General features: G+C 38.9%; 1 protein-coding gene across 1 annotated transcript in view; it reads left to right on the forward strand.

Annotated features, from left to right (window-relative positions):
• LOC138031230 (14-3-3-like protein 1) overlaps positions 1-12672 on the forward strand; it is a 13527-nt gene extending 855 nt beyond the window's left edge. The window contains exons 2-5 of the mRNA XM_068878908.1: positions 2131-2275; positions 6288-6451; positions 7240-7335; positions 11976-12672. Coding sequence (XP_068735009.1) covers positions 2131-2275; positions 6288-6451; positions 7240-7335; positions 11976-12023 — 453 coding nt within the window. The 3' untranslated portion in view covers positions 12024-12672. The remainder of the gene's footprint in view (positions 1-2130; positions 2276-6287; positions 6452-7239; positions 7336-11975) is intronic.
• Positions 12673-16542: the final 3870 nt, after the last annotated feature.

The raw sequence follows: 16542 nt of genomic DNA on the forward strand, positions 1-16542 counted from the left end.
GAAAGGAGATTTGGTAGATGAAAAGAACACCAAAGACTTTCACAATAATTGTGGCTTGATAAATAGCCCGCCATCTTGAAAAACGTTTGCCAGGTTACTAAGCTACTGAGATCGTTCAATGACGGGAAACAAACATCAGTCCACACTACCATAAAATACCCAATCAAAGTTACAGATACGACCATAGTCTACAATGTAAAAGGCATGTCCAGAGGTTTGTATTTAATCACTCACTCAAAAACTATGTCCCCATTAACCCACTTACATTTTTTTTTACCTGAAATGTTCCATTTTGACAACATGATGCCCAGATGAGCTCATCAAACACAAACACAATCGGAACTTATTTGTAAAGTTTGTTTTGGTGCAGACTTTCATAGGCAATTGTTATGCTAATTACCTGATAGTTCTACAGCCACCAAACCAGCTCTATCTGTATGACTCGAGTGTAAGTCAAGGGCAATTTTTGGGGCTGATTTTTAGGTCATAAAGTCTATACAGGAGTAAATAGGTAAGTTTTCACAATCAGAAACAAGGCTGTTGTACAAGTTCAACAACTAAAATTGGCAGATTACTTACCCGCGCAAAAGCCCACAGGTAAGCCTCTAGTGTATGAAAGGTCTCTAACTCAACGGCATGCGTAACACAGTTCAATTATTGGTGTTGACATTCGCCTAACTTTGGTAGCCTTGTGTATGATTATGGCCAGTTTAGGCGTCTAAGGGTTAATGGGGACATTTCAGTGAGTGATTAACCCATTGACTCCTGGGGGTTCCCCATTGACGAGTAAAATCGTCTGGCATTAGACAGAGTAAAATGCTAAGTCTGGCCAGTTTAGGCTGCTTTAGGTGTCAAAGTGTTAAAAACAAGAGTGGCCTTAAAGTTGAACCTTGGGGGACTACACATTTTAGACTGGCTCTGTTTACATATATGATCTGATATCTGTTTGACAAGTAGGAATTGAAGCATTCCATTTGGCAAATTTAACACAGACTCCATTATACTCGAGTTTTGTTAATAAAAGCTGATGGTCTACTCTGTCAAAGTTTAAGGGCGCTTTCCTTTTGCCAGAACTGGCCGGCCAGACCCATCACTTTCCAAAGAAAATGCAACCATTTGAGGGAGCACTTGCATGATATTCCCTCATATTCTTCTGGAAGAGTATATATGATCGTCGAAGTGTGTTAATTCAAATGTGTTGTAAAGTTATTCCTTCCAAATGCCCAGTCTGGCCGGTCAGTTCTGTTAAATGGAAAGCGCCCTAAGATCCAAAAATAGAACTCCACTAATAAAAGTTCCCTGACTATATTAATTAAAACACCACTGATTCGTCAGATAAAAAAGGGTGGTTACTGTTGAATGGAGAGATCTAAAGCTGGATTATTATTGATTAAGTACTGTTAGATTTGCTCATAGACTAGCTTCAAAGACCCTAGATGTAGTTGATAAAACTGATATTGGTCTATAATACATGTAATTATTTGAATCATTATGTTCACCTGCTTTGAACACAGGAGAAACCTTTGCAAACTTCTAATGATGGTAATGATAATGAATTTATATAGTATATTTATTTATATAGTCATCGGGTTATTCTCAACTTTTAAGGGAACGGTTCAAACAGATCAGTTAATTGTCTTGGATAACTGGAGGAGCCAAGTTGAGGATTTTATTGGAATTTGATCCAAGCCAGTTGCTTTGGTGATGTCTAATCATGGGTGTGGCTTTTTGACTCCTAAAAGAGACCAAACTCTGAAATCCACACCCCTAAGTGAGAGGATGAGTCTCCCACCCCTTTCGTATGCGATTTCCCCCCCCCCCCACCCCTCTCTGACATGTGTCTACCTTGCGACGATATTTATAAATCATAGATGTAGTTGTATCAGAAACCCATAAGGGTTGAAACGTGTAACGCGCGTTCACAGCTTCCGAATATTCAGTGCGAACTGATTGGTTGAATGTTTCAGTGCTAAGTACCATATTTGGAAACCCCTCGCTCTTGTTGTTCCAAATATGGTACTTAGCAAATTGAATATTTAGAAGCTTGTTTCCCAGCACACAAGGGACCGTTACACGTTTCAACCCTTATGGGTTTCTGGTTGTATCTAAGCTTATTTCTCATTTTCCTAGGATCTCCTCGAGAACCTAATTAAGGAATACTCGGTCGCAGATGACCCAGCGGCTGACTACGAGGCAATAATCTTCTATCATAAAATGAAGGGTGACTACTTCAGATACAAAGCTGAGGTTGCTGCCGAAGACGGAGATAGGAAAGGTTGGTAATGCTGATTTGAAAACTTTTGCTGTACACAAAAATTAACCGAAAGCCAGCCTACTCTTCACTCCTTTGGTTCCTTTTTCAGCAAGCATTTGTTTTTTTGTACAGTAGTACTGCTGTAGCATTATTGATTTTTGTGTTATTGTTATTGTTATCGATACCAGTGCAGAAAGTACATTTTTGTTCTGAATGTAACAAGTCATTGCAGGGATCCACGTTCGCAGTCGTCCGGTTGTCCCAGACAACTAAAAACCCACCTGGACAAGTATAATAACTCCAAAGGTCGTCCGTTGGATGAGTGAAGTTTTTAATAAATGTCTTTCCATGAATGCCATCAGTTGTTATAATATAGAATGTACTTTCGTTCTGATTGCTTTTCATTCAATGGACACTTCCAGAAAATAAGGAATAAACATGCAGCTTTCCTCTGCAATGAAATGTCAAGTTTGGGGACCATGTTTGACCACGCAATATTTTCCATGAAACGACTGCAGGCTCACTTTTCATGTATCTCACCGCTGGCATGGTTGTCAGCAAGTTGTTTAGCAAAGAGCGAAGGGTGACTTGTGATCACATCTGATAATGTGGTGCTAGGTACAAGGTGTTTTGCCACCTCCGGCAAAAAGGAAAACAAGTGGAGCAGAACCTGCTGCTTACGAATGGGAAAAACAGAAAATCTTGGTAGCATATAAAGGAAGTCACTAAACAGGAGCGTCGAAACTTTGGGTCTTTGAATCGTAAATTTGTAAGCTACATTCAAGTACGTTTCACCGTGGCAGATATGGACCACTGTAAATCGGGTTCCCACGGTGCAAATAACATCATACTCCAGAGTCAAAAGTCGTGATTTCTGACGACAGTGTAAAATAAAACGCAAATGCTCAAGTTACATTGTAGAAGTCATTTTATCGACCATTTTATACACTTCCGCATTTTTGCTCAGGCAACCCAAAATTTGTCCAGGCAATTATATCATAAGACATAGTAGCCCAGCTGACGACTTTGATAGAAAATGAATATGGATCCCTGTCATTGCAATTTTTGTCCCAATAATGTTGCAATTATTAAAAAAATTGCATATGCACCTGGGTGCCATTTCAGTGCAACTTTAATCAGGACATTGTAAGGGTTTCAAATCTGCTTGTAACTTCATGGAACTTTGCTGTAACCAAATTTGCATTAAGTTTCTGTGGCAAAAATGGCATTTGTAGGTGGGTCTTAACGCATTGACACCTCAAATGCCCAGGATGCCCTAAGTTGACAAGTAAAATTGTCTGGCATTGGACAGTAAAATCTCTCAAGTCTCACTCCCTGGATTCAATGGGTTAAGGATTTCAAATGTGGCTGTGAAAGACTGGCTTTGAATATATACACCTTAATGAATGGTTTAACGTAATTATAATATGTGAGGCTATTTTGCGAGTTGAGTATTATTCCACTATTATGCCATTTTCTAGTATTTTGGCTTCCTGCATCAATGGAGAATCGTATCGATTGCATAATAAGGCGTGTACAAATGGCAAAAACAACATACCGTATTTTCCCGTGTATAAGTCGACCTTTTATGGCCTCAAAAGAAGCTCCAAAAATTCCCCTCGACTTATACACGGGTCAAAGATTTTGAGCCAAGTTCCAGCTAAGTAATTAAAATTTATTCAAAATTAACATAATAATGTTAACGTTGTCTTCGGCATAACGAAGGCAGTGGACAAAAGCCGACGTAAAAGACTTCAAAATGAATGACAAAAGACTTCAAAACGATTGTAAGCAATTCCAGTTGAAATAAAAAAGGATTTGTCCAGCTCTAAATGTTGAAGATACTCACAAGCACAAATATGAAATAGACACTAGAAATTTTCGTTTTCCAAAGGCGGAAAGGTCTAAAGTCATTTCTGTTTCTTCGAATAAAACGCGATCGTTCAAAGGCTTAGTAACCTGGCGCAATACCTCGTGTTTGCGTGCAAGCATCATCACTCGTGTTGCGTGAAAATGCTGGTTGGTACCTAATGAATGTTTTTTATTCTTTATACAAACCTGGCAGATTTAAATGCTTTTGCAAACTTCGTATTGTTTGGTTTATGAGTTTTGTTTTGTTTTGTTTGTCATTTGAGAAATTATAAATCAAGGACCAATAAAACCTTGCACATTTTCGCATCGTTCGCAAGTTATTTTCAAAGATTGACTCCTGCTTCTGTGATGTTGCATTGTGCTTATCCTCTAAAGCCCTTTATCCTTGAACAACGAAACAGGTGAGTTGGAGGTTTACATGTTCGATTTTCTGAGAACTTTTTCGAAACTCAAGGACAAAATGCCCACATATACAAAAGCTGTTGAACAACAAAACTATTAAGCACCTGAGGCCCTGATTTTTTTGTGTATCCACATTTCCAGAAATCGAAGAATACAAGATTAGTGTCCCATCAACAGTTAACAAAGAAATTAAGAAATTGCGTTTTTTGCCATCAAAAATGGGGGGTCGACTTATAAATGGGATCGACTTATACACGGGTAAATACGGTAGATGAAACCATTCAAATGTCCTTTATTTGATTGGATAAACGAAATGACAAGTGACAGGCTATGACAAGCTAAATTCTGAGGCTTTGCATCGTTTCAAAGGAAAACAACACTCAGTCAAGCCGCCTCACAGTTCGAGAGTTGCACAGAAATGGCTTCCTTGTAAAATACCTTACATCTAAATTATCTAGCAAAAATGCCATTAAAGGCAAAGTTTTTTTCTTCAAATGACGCTCTAAGCTAGTGAAGAATTCCCTTAATTAAGGAATTAGCCTTGTATTCCTTGTTGTCTTCTTTGCGAACCATTATAAGGAACTCGCTGAGAAACTTGTTCAGCTCTTGAGAAGTCAATTTGTCCATTTGTCTCTTCTCGCCTTTCAAAACAAGAAATTCATAGAACAGAGCAAAATCGTGTTTGATCTTTTTCTTGGTGTTTTCATTTCCCTGTCTGCCTATGAACTCTTCTACTGATGAATGTAGGCTCTGAAAAGGGTTAATCTGTTTTGAAGCCATCTTTCGAAAGAAAAATGTGCCTAAGCTCTTAGCAATGTGCTATTTGTCAGTCACAGGGAGCTTCGAGCGAGTGACATGGTTTTGTTCACTAGTGAAAAATTTAATAATGATATAGCCAATGATACATCGTTTTTCACTATTACCAATCAGCTGGCCTCTGTAGCGTGAAAAGACTATTTTTACCTCAATGCTTTTTGGCACGTAAAATCTTGTTATGTATAATAATAAATCATGATACATGCATATTAACATGATATAATACATTTTGTGAGGCCCTTGACTTGTTAGAACAAAGCAAAATGTGAAAAAAGTGTCGTGTCTTTTAGAGTGCATTTGAACATGTACTTTGCCTTATACTGTACATGTAGGACCACCATTACTTCATTATACCACACAACAACAACATTTTTCTATTTTTAATATTACATATTTGTTGCCGCCTTGTATGTGACCACTATTCCACAGCACTTGTGAGGCCTAAGCTCTGAATTTAAACTGGTTTGGCTTTGTATCAAATTTGGCAACTGGCTTTTTCTGTTAAATTTCTAAAATAATAATCGTTTCTCAGTGAGTTTAGTTATGGGTCTACTTGTGAGGGTATGATAATACATTATTGATATTATGAAACCTCTGGTTTGTGTAACTGGCAGCCTGGTGGTGCAGTGGTTAGGGGAAATAAGGATTAGTCAGTGAATGCAGGTAGTTGCAGTTGTGAATTCTGTGTCTGGACTCCTGGGTTGTCTTTAAAAGAAATATGTCGCCTACGAGCATTTCTGTTAGATTTTCACTGTTCTGAAATAGTGATAATGGATATTCAAAGTCTGTTGATTTATAACACTCAGATGAAACAAGTTGCCCTAGGCATGTTGAAAAAGGAGGTACTCTTTTTTAGTACTATTTAAGAAATAGAAAACATGTACTGTGTTTCTTAATTATTCCCTTTTCTCTGATATGTATGGTACTAATTTGTGTTTTACAGAAGTGCAGAGACAATCTGAAGAAGAATATGAGAAAGCATTAGACTTTAGCAAGACCAAGCTAGTTCCCACACATCCAATTCGTCTGGGGCTGGCGCTTAACTTTTCTGTTTTCTATTATGAAATCAAGAATAACCCAGACAAGGCTTGTAAATTGGCGAAAGAGGTATAGTATGCGGTCCCTTTCTTATTATTTCTACCCATGATGTGCATAACCTGGCCCAGCCATAGGTACATTGTGTTGACTTCCTGACAGTCTGGTTTCTTTGCCTGTTCTTATCACTGGCATGATTAACAACCAAACTGTGCATAACCACAGTTTGAGTATATCACACTCTGTCCATAACTGGTTTCCTCCTGCCAGCTGGGGTGTATGTTTATTATGGTGTGGCAAAATATTATATAAACTGTACCACAGCTAGAGATAAAATTTAATCACTTGTAGTGTTTGTGTAGGTAATCACATGATTTTGAGTGCAATTTGGAATAAATAAGCACAAGTTAATTTTTTCAAAGATGACCAAAATTGCATGAGCCTAAAGGGTGAGTGCAATTTGTAGTCTTTGAAAAACTTTACAAGTGCTTCTTTATTCCAAATTGCTCAAGAAAAATCGTATGATTACTTATTAATAATATACATGAAAAAATTCGACATGGTTCAGCAGAAGAAACACATGCATATCACACAATCAGGGAAAAATTGTGCCATAAATTGCGCCATCCAGGGCGTGCGCTTGATTTGAAAACAAAAGATTTGATTGGTTCTGACTAAACCCTATTGTTTATTAGCCAATCATAACCCAGAGTTTTGATGTGTAATTTGCACTGGTATTACACTTTTTTACACTTGAACTGCACTGCTCTCACCCAATCAGAATTGAGTAATTTTTTCATGTATGTTATTAAATCAGTTGTAGTGTTTTTGACGCTATGATTGCCGTTGTATTTCTTCAGGCTTTTGATGACTCCATTGCAGATCTTGATAAATTACAAGAGGATAGCTACAAAGATAGCACTCTTATAATGCAGCTGTTGCGAGACAACTTGACTGTAAGTGGCAATTTTGTTTGGCATTAGCAGTAGTCGAATTTATCTACCGGTAGATGGTATTTGGCAGACACACATTTATGCCCCAAGCTGATAATAAGGATAACATTCAGGGAGTCAACTTGGATGAGATGAATATTGCGTCTGTTTTGTTTGCCAAAATGATGCAAAACATGTACCTAATCATAATGCTTTGCATTTAATATGAAAAACCTTGGAGTGGCTTCACGGCTCAGTTGGTAGATCACTGAACTGGCATATGTAGAGGTCATGGGTTCAAATCCTGTTGAAGACACTTGAGACAGTTGCTTAAATTGTCCAGTTTAGTGCAAGGATCACTTCTTTCAATTTCATACTTGAAAATGAGAACATTTGTTAGTGCCTCAGATTTCCACATGGCCTGGATTTTCTCTATTTCTTTCCCTTCCATTCTCCTTGTGTTCCAGAAACACGGCATGCCAGGGAAAACAATTTTTTCCAGTAGGTGTGCCAAAGCAAGATTGTGTGAAGATCAAAAGATGTGCCACCTTAAGTTTATTGCTCTTTTGCATGGCTAATGATCTCGTTTTCAAGAAATCCAGTTCTAGGCAATTTTGCTCTGGCTTTTTTATGCTTAATGATCTCATCTTTCCTGTTTACTCGTTGTTCATGGTTAAGCTTAAGTCATGTTGTGCAGTCCATGCAGAGGAGGGATTGTGTTGTCGGAGTGAGTTTAGTACTGAGAAGAACTCTTATTGACTGTCGTTTCAACAGTGTGATGTCATTTTTCAGATTGTGGTCGTGACTGTTGTACATGTATCTGGAATTTTTAAGTGCTGTGTTGGTTGCTAGGGAATGGTGTAAGCACCCTGGCCCGGGTTGCTCGAATCATGGTTAGTGCTAACCAGCATTACAGTCAAGCTATGTCATGCGTGACCAGGTGTTTTAAAATTTGAACTGAGTATTCAAATCTGTGTGCCTGTTGTGCATTTTTCCTGGCAAATTTCAGAAAAATCTTCAAGATTCCATTCAAATCTCAGAAGCTCCAAAGAGGAATTTGAATGTTCATTTCAGTCTTGTGGATATTGGTTATGTGATGCGTGACATAGCTTGACTGGAAATACCATAGAAACCTACAGGTTTTGCTACCTCTCAACCAATGGTTAGTGCTAACCAGGCTTCAAGCGACGGGCCCCTGGTTGTTGGACTGATTGTTCACCAAAACATTATAGTACCACACTGTAACCACAAAGCAATCTTTTGTGATATCTGCGAGAACTGGACTCATCTTAAGTGTACTCTTTTTACTAATGATGAATATTCTGCTCTCCCTGATTTTATGGATGAATGGTACTACTCAGCGCGTCTTGCTTCTATTTTTCCATGTAACCATTTCGATGGTGTTACTGATTTCATTTTTGCTTTGTTTGACTTTAATTTAGAAGTTACTTGTGATCGTGAATTACAGTCTTAACTAAATAGTTTTAAATTCTTTCCTTGACGATCCAGAGACATCTCATCTTTTAATGAACTCTAACCCTGCCCTTAACGTTTTCACCCCAAATTCACAGTTACCTTCGAATTGCATAACATATACTTAAATACCACGGAATTTAACAAAAAATATTTTCCTCTTCCTGATGTACTCTCTACATTTTACATTAATATTCGTAGCCTCCCTAAGCACTTAATGACAACCTGTCAGAATATCTTTCATCTCAAAATGCCTGGTTTTCTGTGCTTACCGTTTCTGAAACTTGGCTAAGTATTTTGAATGCTGACTCGTTTAAGTTGCCTGGCAACTATTTTATGTAAATCAGGTGGAGGTGTTGGTCTTTACATTCAATCTGACCTAAGTTTAAACTTCGTAGTGATCTTCAGTCAACTAATACCTTGCTATACTAGTTAGTTTTTATAGAAATTGCCCAACCTCAAGGTAAAAACAGCATTATTGGTTGCTTTTATCACTCTCCTGATACTTCCGCAACTGATTTCAACAAATCTATTGACTGTTTTATCAAACATTAGCTTTGAAAATTTGCTCTGTTACCGTAAGGGGTGATTTCAACATTAACATCCTCAACAGTAAATTTAAATTAAATACTCATTATTTATTATTGATATTTTACTGTCACTCTCTTCCGATTTCAAACAGTCTCAATCCTCTGATCTCTATATACCAACTCATGTAACTTCTTCTTCCGCAACTCTTGTTGATAATATCTTTAAAAATAATCTCGAGCTCAATATCAGTAGTGGCATTCTATATATTGACAGACTTATCTGACCATCTTCCTGTCTTCCAAGTCACCCAGTTAAAATTAATTGTAGATAAGTCATCTGGACAAACAAGACATTGCGCGTGTAATATTATTAACTCCTGAACAATCTCAGGATTTAGGTCTAAACTGGAAGTGATTTATTGGTCCTCAGTATATTCTTCTGATTCTGTCAATACATCTTATGACATATTTACTCCATTGACGCCCAGGGGTTCCCCATTGACGAGTAAAATCGTCTGGCGTTAGACAGAGTAAAATACTAAGTCTGGCCGGTTTCGGCCAGTTTGGATGCCAAAGGGTTAATTAATAGTCTTCTTCGACCTGTCTGCCTTCTCTCCTCAAGACACTCAACGTTGGTTCTCTGACGGTCTTCGTGCTTCGTGCAGTACTCTCTGTAGAAACAATTTCTATTAAACCCTTATCCAATAGACAAGTCAATATACAACTTTTAGACTGTCTGGGTTTCTCACTAACTTTGATATTCTTAATCATCATCAATATGGTTTTAGACCACTTCATTCTACTTCCATGGCTATTCTTGAAGTTGTTGACAACATTTATGAAGGTTTCGATGACACTGTTTACCATGAGATCCTTATTGGTAAACTTAATTATTACAGTATCCCTGGTGTTCCCTTAGCTTGGCTTGCAAGTTATCTAACTAATAGACAACAATATGTAATGATCAATGATCAAATTTCTGCAAACAGTAAAGTTGTATGTGGGGTTCCCCGTGCAAGGTTCAGTTCTTGGTCCTCTTCTTTTCTTTACCTACATTATATGTTAATGATCTTTTTCTCTCCTCTAAGTATCTTGCATTTATTCTCTTTTCTGATGATCAATACAAATAGTTTTCTTTGCCTAAAGATTTGCCTACTCTAATATTGTTAACCGAGCACTTCTTCTAGTTTCTTCGTGGTTTCGTGCTAATGAGCTCATTGTCCATCCTGACAAATCTAAATTTATCCTTTTTCATCCACATCGTAAAAAGGTTCTCTCTCATTTTGACAATATCACTATATCTCGTGTACAGGAAGCAAATTTCTAGGAATCACTATTTATGAAAACCACATATCACTGCCATCTGTGGTAAAGTTTCTGTGAGGTTGTAGGTGTTCTTAGCAAGTCAAGACATGGCTTACCCTCACATATTCTAAAAGCCTTATACAATTCTCTTTTAATTCCTTTTTCTTACCATATATTAGCTACCGCTTTTTTATCTGGGGCTCTACCTATTTCTCTTACCTTGAACCACTTTATAGATTACAAAAGAAAGCTATTCACATTATTACTTTCTCGCCTCTTCGTACTCAGTCTAACACTTTCGTCTCTAAACTACCTGTTCTTCCCCAACGTTCTGTTTACAAGTTTCAAGTCTCTTCCGTTGCTTTTCTTTTTCACATTTCAATAACCTCTTACCTCCTCCTCTGTCTTCTCTTCTCCACTTTAATTGTGATTACCATAATCGAGAGTCGTTCTCGCTTTCGCTTACTTAAATCCTTTCTAAGATACCAATTTGCTAACTGTTATGAAGCACCCAATATTTGGAATGACATTCCTTTTACTGTTCGAAACACCCTCACAATTAATAATTTTAAAAAAGAGTGTCAGGTTTCATTCTGTAAGTCTCTTAAGCTTGACTTTGACTAGGACAGTGATCACTTAAAATTTCTTCAACTTCTCTTTTGGTCAATTTGAATGTTGTGTTTGTGTGTGTGTGTTTTGCCTTTCTTAATTCTTGCCATTATTCGAGTAGTTTATTTTCTCTTTCTTTGCTGACCATTAGGCCATTTAAAGCCCCTGGCTTTGGCTCTACTCTTGTAATTTATCTTTACTTGTGTGAAAATATATATAATAAAAGAAAAAAATAAATAACACACCATGACGTGTATGCAAAGTACCCTGAATCTCAAAATGCAGCTGTTTTGAACATGTATGTCTCTCTGGGATGATCAAACACGATCCTAGTACTTAACCTCTTACGAAGCGAGCGCGAAGACCACCCTGGAGAGTATTGGCCTGAGGTCCTGGCAATTCGAATCGAGGGCAAATATTCCCCAGTACGGTCCCCAGCAAGTTAGTTGAGCAAGTTTATTATAAGGCATCGTTTCTTTGAGCGATCGGACACCTCTCCGCTTTCGTGGATGATTGATTGTTCGTCATCTTCGTCGTTCAAAACTAAATTCCGCTTGATATAATTGTGCTGTTGTGATGAAAAAAATAAATTACGCTTTCTTTAAAAAGAAAAAAAAAAACTGTTTCCATGGTAATGGCCCGTACTGTAAAACCAGCCAACCAGAGTGCTCCATTTAGCCTGATAATTGCTTGCCATGTGATAAGCAGTCTTATCTTATGCTAATACTATTCATTTTTCTTAAACAGCTTTGGACTTCAAATCAGGAAGGGGAGGAAGATGATGGAAACGAGTGAAGGCTGTCTGAGTTGATGCCAGAGCCTCTTTTCTTATTGATCACCATGACTGTCAGCTTGTATGATACAGAAACCAGCTGCCAACCGTGCCATGATTTTTTTCTGTCCTTGCCCACTTAGTATTTGCAGGAACTTAATTTCCAAGTAGTAGTTCCCATGGCCACATCCGTACAGGGTTTAGGGGAGACTCATTGTTTAATTAAATTATCAGCCTTAAAGATACAACTTTGCAGTTATTGATTAGCCTAGATTCTTGTGTCAGTGATTCAATTTTGTTCCTTTCTTGAGATCGTGGGTGTACTCGGGGAGGGTTCCCAGGGGTTTTTGCACACCGCCATCCTCTCCACTTAAGTTGGGCAGAGAAAAACGAAATGTAAAAGCTATTTGAAGTTGGTTACGTGATAACAAAATCAACTTAAAATGGACCCACCCCATACCCTTGGGTATTCCTCTGAGGCTGATAAGAAGATGAGCCTCCCATGTGATGTTGCGCCTAATTATAGGCATGTTTACACACTTAAGCAACCTGCGGAGAAAAGAAAGAATTATTGTTTGCTTTGATCTCTCGTTATTTGAGAGGAGTGGTTGGAGTGAAATTGGCCATGCTGTGAAACATTTTGTTAATCGAATAAACCTTAGTTACCACTTACTGTGCCCTTCTTGTTGATTCAAGAGATTTTACTAAACTAAATACTCTGACCGTTGACAAAAGGCGGAAAAGAAACAGCGCGATGAATCGTGGAAATCAAGGGCCGGTTGCCCGAAGCCTGGTTAGCGCTAACCGTTGGTTAAGGGTATCAAAACCAATAGGTTTCCATGGTCTATAATGCTGGTTAGTGCTGTCCATGCTTTGAGCAACCCTCGTCAGAGTTATAAGTAACTGCATGAAACTCGTGCAAAAAAAGTGCTGAACAATTCGTGTTGTGATTAGTTTCGGTTTTGCCCCCCAATTGGTTGAAGAAGTGGTGCGAGATTTAACGTAATTATTGCTTTCCACTCCCAAGATTTTTAGAGCAGTTTTCAGTGACTGTCGGAAGTAATCACGTGATTACAATTGCTACGCTTAATGATTGGCTTAAAAATCTCGCACCAGTTTAGCAACCTATGAGAAGGAAAACCAAAACCAATCACTGCTTGCACGCGCGACTTTTCCCGCCCTTTGAGCAAGAATAGTCCTTATTTGAGTTGAGCCTGCAGACACATTTTCTTTTGTTTAAAACTACATGCAAAAGAGGCTTATGGGTCAATTCAATACATAATGACCCCTTAGCCTCGTTCATGTGGCAAAACCGCTGATAACTCCGATAAGGGCTATTGCTACCAATTCGGATTGGTTCATTGCGATGTCAGTACCTGCTGCGGAAGCAATTACTTTGGTAGTTGTTTTTCGACAATCAATTGAGGATCGCTCTAGAAGCAAAACCAAATATGAGGTTATTAATGAATTATTCGCCTGGTCGCTACAAGTGCAAACTACGAAATTAACCGATCGAGATTTGAAGCAGTTGCATTCACCCTTGTCACACGGCGGCCATATTGTCCCGGGAGACCAAAAAAGCTCTGTTTTACCACGCCAAGCCTCGGAGTGGAGACCACAGGGATGAGGAGGCTTGACGTGGTAAAACAAAGCTTTTTTGGTCTCCCGGGACAATATGGCCGCCGTGTGACAAGGGCGAATTGAGGGTGATAAGAACATTTTCGAGCAAAATCCAAGAGGCCCGAAATTTTCTACCCCTTTCAGCTTAAATCGTCTGGCGTTATAGAAAATACAATCTAACAAGTGGCCGATTTTGGAGGGAAAGGGTTGAAGGGGACAGTTTTTGAGGGAGCCTATATGTTGTTAACCGTGATGTCCCCGAGGGCTTTTCCATTACGAGTAAAATCGTCTGAAGCTTAAAGCCCGGTTTCCAAATAGTCGTCCCTGTCGTTACAATCGTCTCTGTCGCTTCAAATTTTTCGAAGCGACAGGGACGGTCATATGGAAACGCTCTAGCGATCACCCGGGACGATCCCGGGACGATCCTTGCGACAGAAACGATCAGTCGTCCGAGATAGACTCGAGTTCTATCCTTGCGACAGAGACGACCGGAAAAGACTCTCAAGCGATCGCATATTTTTAATGGAAACCGGGTTCAAACGATAGAAGCGACAGAAGCGTTGGGACATATCCCACGATGCATCTGATTGCTTACTTCACGTCCATATACACGCTTCAAAATGGCGGCAAGCAACTCGAATAACACCTCTACATTTATGGAAGAAATACAACGGTATGAATGTCTTTATAACAAATTTTAGAAGGATTATAAGAACAGAAGAACCTGGAATATCGGCCGAACCCAAAACCGATGCTTTCGTCGATTTTCTCTCTCTCTTCTTGTTCGCAAAATAACACGGAGAAGCAAATAACAAGCCAAAAGTCTTCTTCTTCGATTGACTGATTTTAATTTTGATTTAGTCGGCTAAAAAATTCCTAGTGCCAGTCTTTTTTACCGTTTGATCCGATACAAACGATTTAATGGAAACCAAGGTATCGCAAGAATCGCTTTAATCGCGTCTGTCGTTTTTCACCACGGGAAGTTCTTTTCAAGCGACAGAGACGATTCTAGCGACAGGGACGACTATTTGGAAACCAGCCTTAAAGCAAATCGGGAAGTGCCGCTTTTTGAAGGGAAATGGCCAGCAAGTCATTGGCTTCCAGTGGGACGACCGGAAACCAGTCGATAACTTGGGACATCGTTCTCTAAAATTTAGCGAACCTTTTTTTTTTTCCATTGCAAGAAATGACGACCAGGAATTCCGAGAAGGATGTACTTTTTGGTTCTTATCAATCTCTTCACCAGAGCTCTTCTCTTTTGTGCATGACAGAGTTGGAGAAGAGCTCTGAGGAACCCAGGAACAGGCTTCTTTCTCATTGGTTTTCGCGAAGAACAAAGAGACACGCACATGATTGGTTCATGGAATTTCGCACGACGAAACATCACGCGCAGAAGTAAGACCAGAGACACTAGTGACGAGGATGGGTCAGTATGCGCAGTTGATTAAAAGTGGTTGCCAACGGTGACAAAGATAAGCTGAGTAGGTCGAAACCTAGTCTGCACACGGGCTCTCCGTGCGGTCAATCGGTCAACATCTGGGGAACCCACTCGCTGCTGACCGCTCGCCATTTAACGGAATCGACGCACCGTGAGCATTTGTGCATGGTATGAATGCTGACCGATGACTTAACGACAATCAGCGACAAAATTAGCGGATACACTTTGCCAACAGAGCCCACTGGCAACAACACATTGTTTGCATTTTGGTGCCGTGCTTGAAATATGCCCTAAAGGATAAGAGTGTCTCAACAATTTAGACGCCGACTGGAGCTCCAACTCGTACAAACCTGGACTTTTTTTCAGGCTTAGTCATAAAGAACCGCAATCCAAATGTCTGTCTTTATCAGAAATAACAAGTTAGTCAGAAATTGAAGATTCTGACGGCACGACATAGAGGCCCGCAGGCGAATAGGGATTTGGCAGGAGGATTTTCATCATTCTACGTCTGTCAGTCGTCCTCGTTACTTCCTCTCGGTCGAGTTTTATTTGTTCTTTGGTAGTCTGAATAGGCGCAAACTGTATATTTATCACATAATTTTTCCCACTCAATACTGTCTTCTTCGGGGTCTTGTGCCGCTGCATTAGATGAGGAATACGTTTCCACATATGTTTTCGCCACATCTTAAGAGTGGTTTTTTGTTGTTTTTCGTAGCTGGCACGGCACAATCGTACAGGTGCATTGATACTTTATTCTTAGTATGTAATTTGCAGTTACACGCGGTATCCAGTTTGTAAGAATCATTTTCTTATTATCGATGCTCTTTAATAAGGTAGTCTTTCTGGGTTTCCTTTGCTCAGAAGACTGATTGGCGTAGTCCTAATAAACTATTTTCCCATTGAAATCTCGAGGGAGTGGAGTCAGAATTTTATATTTTTGAAAGTTAATGTGCTCCGAAGGCTGTTACCATGATAACGCATCTAGATGAAAACAAGGCTTAAAGGATGCTTATTCCTCATTGATACAAAATTCTCTCATTAGTTTTTTGCAGCATTTGCTTACTTAAAAATAATAGAAATAAAGTACGTTTAACAGCTGTTATCATAGATTTTCAACAGGCGGATTTTTCATAATTCGCTGATAGGCGTTTTTTAGTTTTCCCAATTTTTTCTGTTAATTAAATTTGATATATTTTTACACAACTCAGTTGTAGTTGAAACTATTTTCTAAATTTCTGCAAAATCTAATGACGGATTTTGGTAAAACAGCCAACAGCTGTAGGTCTGTAGCGAATGCGTATGCGCAACATTTTCCCGCGTTTCTCCAATCCCAGAGTCATCGTTCCCTTGACCAGCGGTCGGGAAAGAGAGAATGGGCAAATCCAAAAAAAAACCAAATTTTATTGGCTGTTGTAAAACGGTTTCATTTAATTCCTGTCATTTTCAAATTCTAAACTAAAAATCGCGATTTCTTCTGGATTTTT

The sequence above is a fragment of the Montipora capricornis genome, chromosome 14 (assembly GCF_036669925.1).
Source record: "Montipora capricornis isolate CH-2021 chromosome 14, ASM3666992v2, whole genome shotgun sequence".
NCBI lineage: Eukaryota > Metazoa > Cnidaria > Anthozoa > Scleractinia > Acroporidae > Montipora > Montipora capricornis.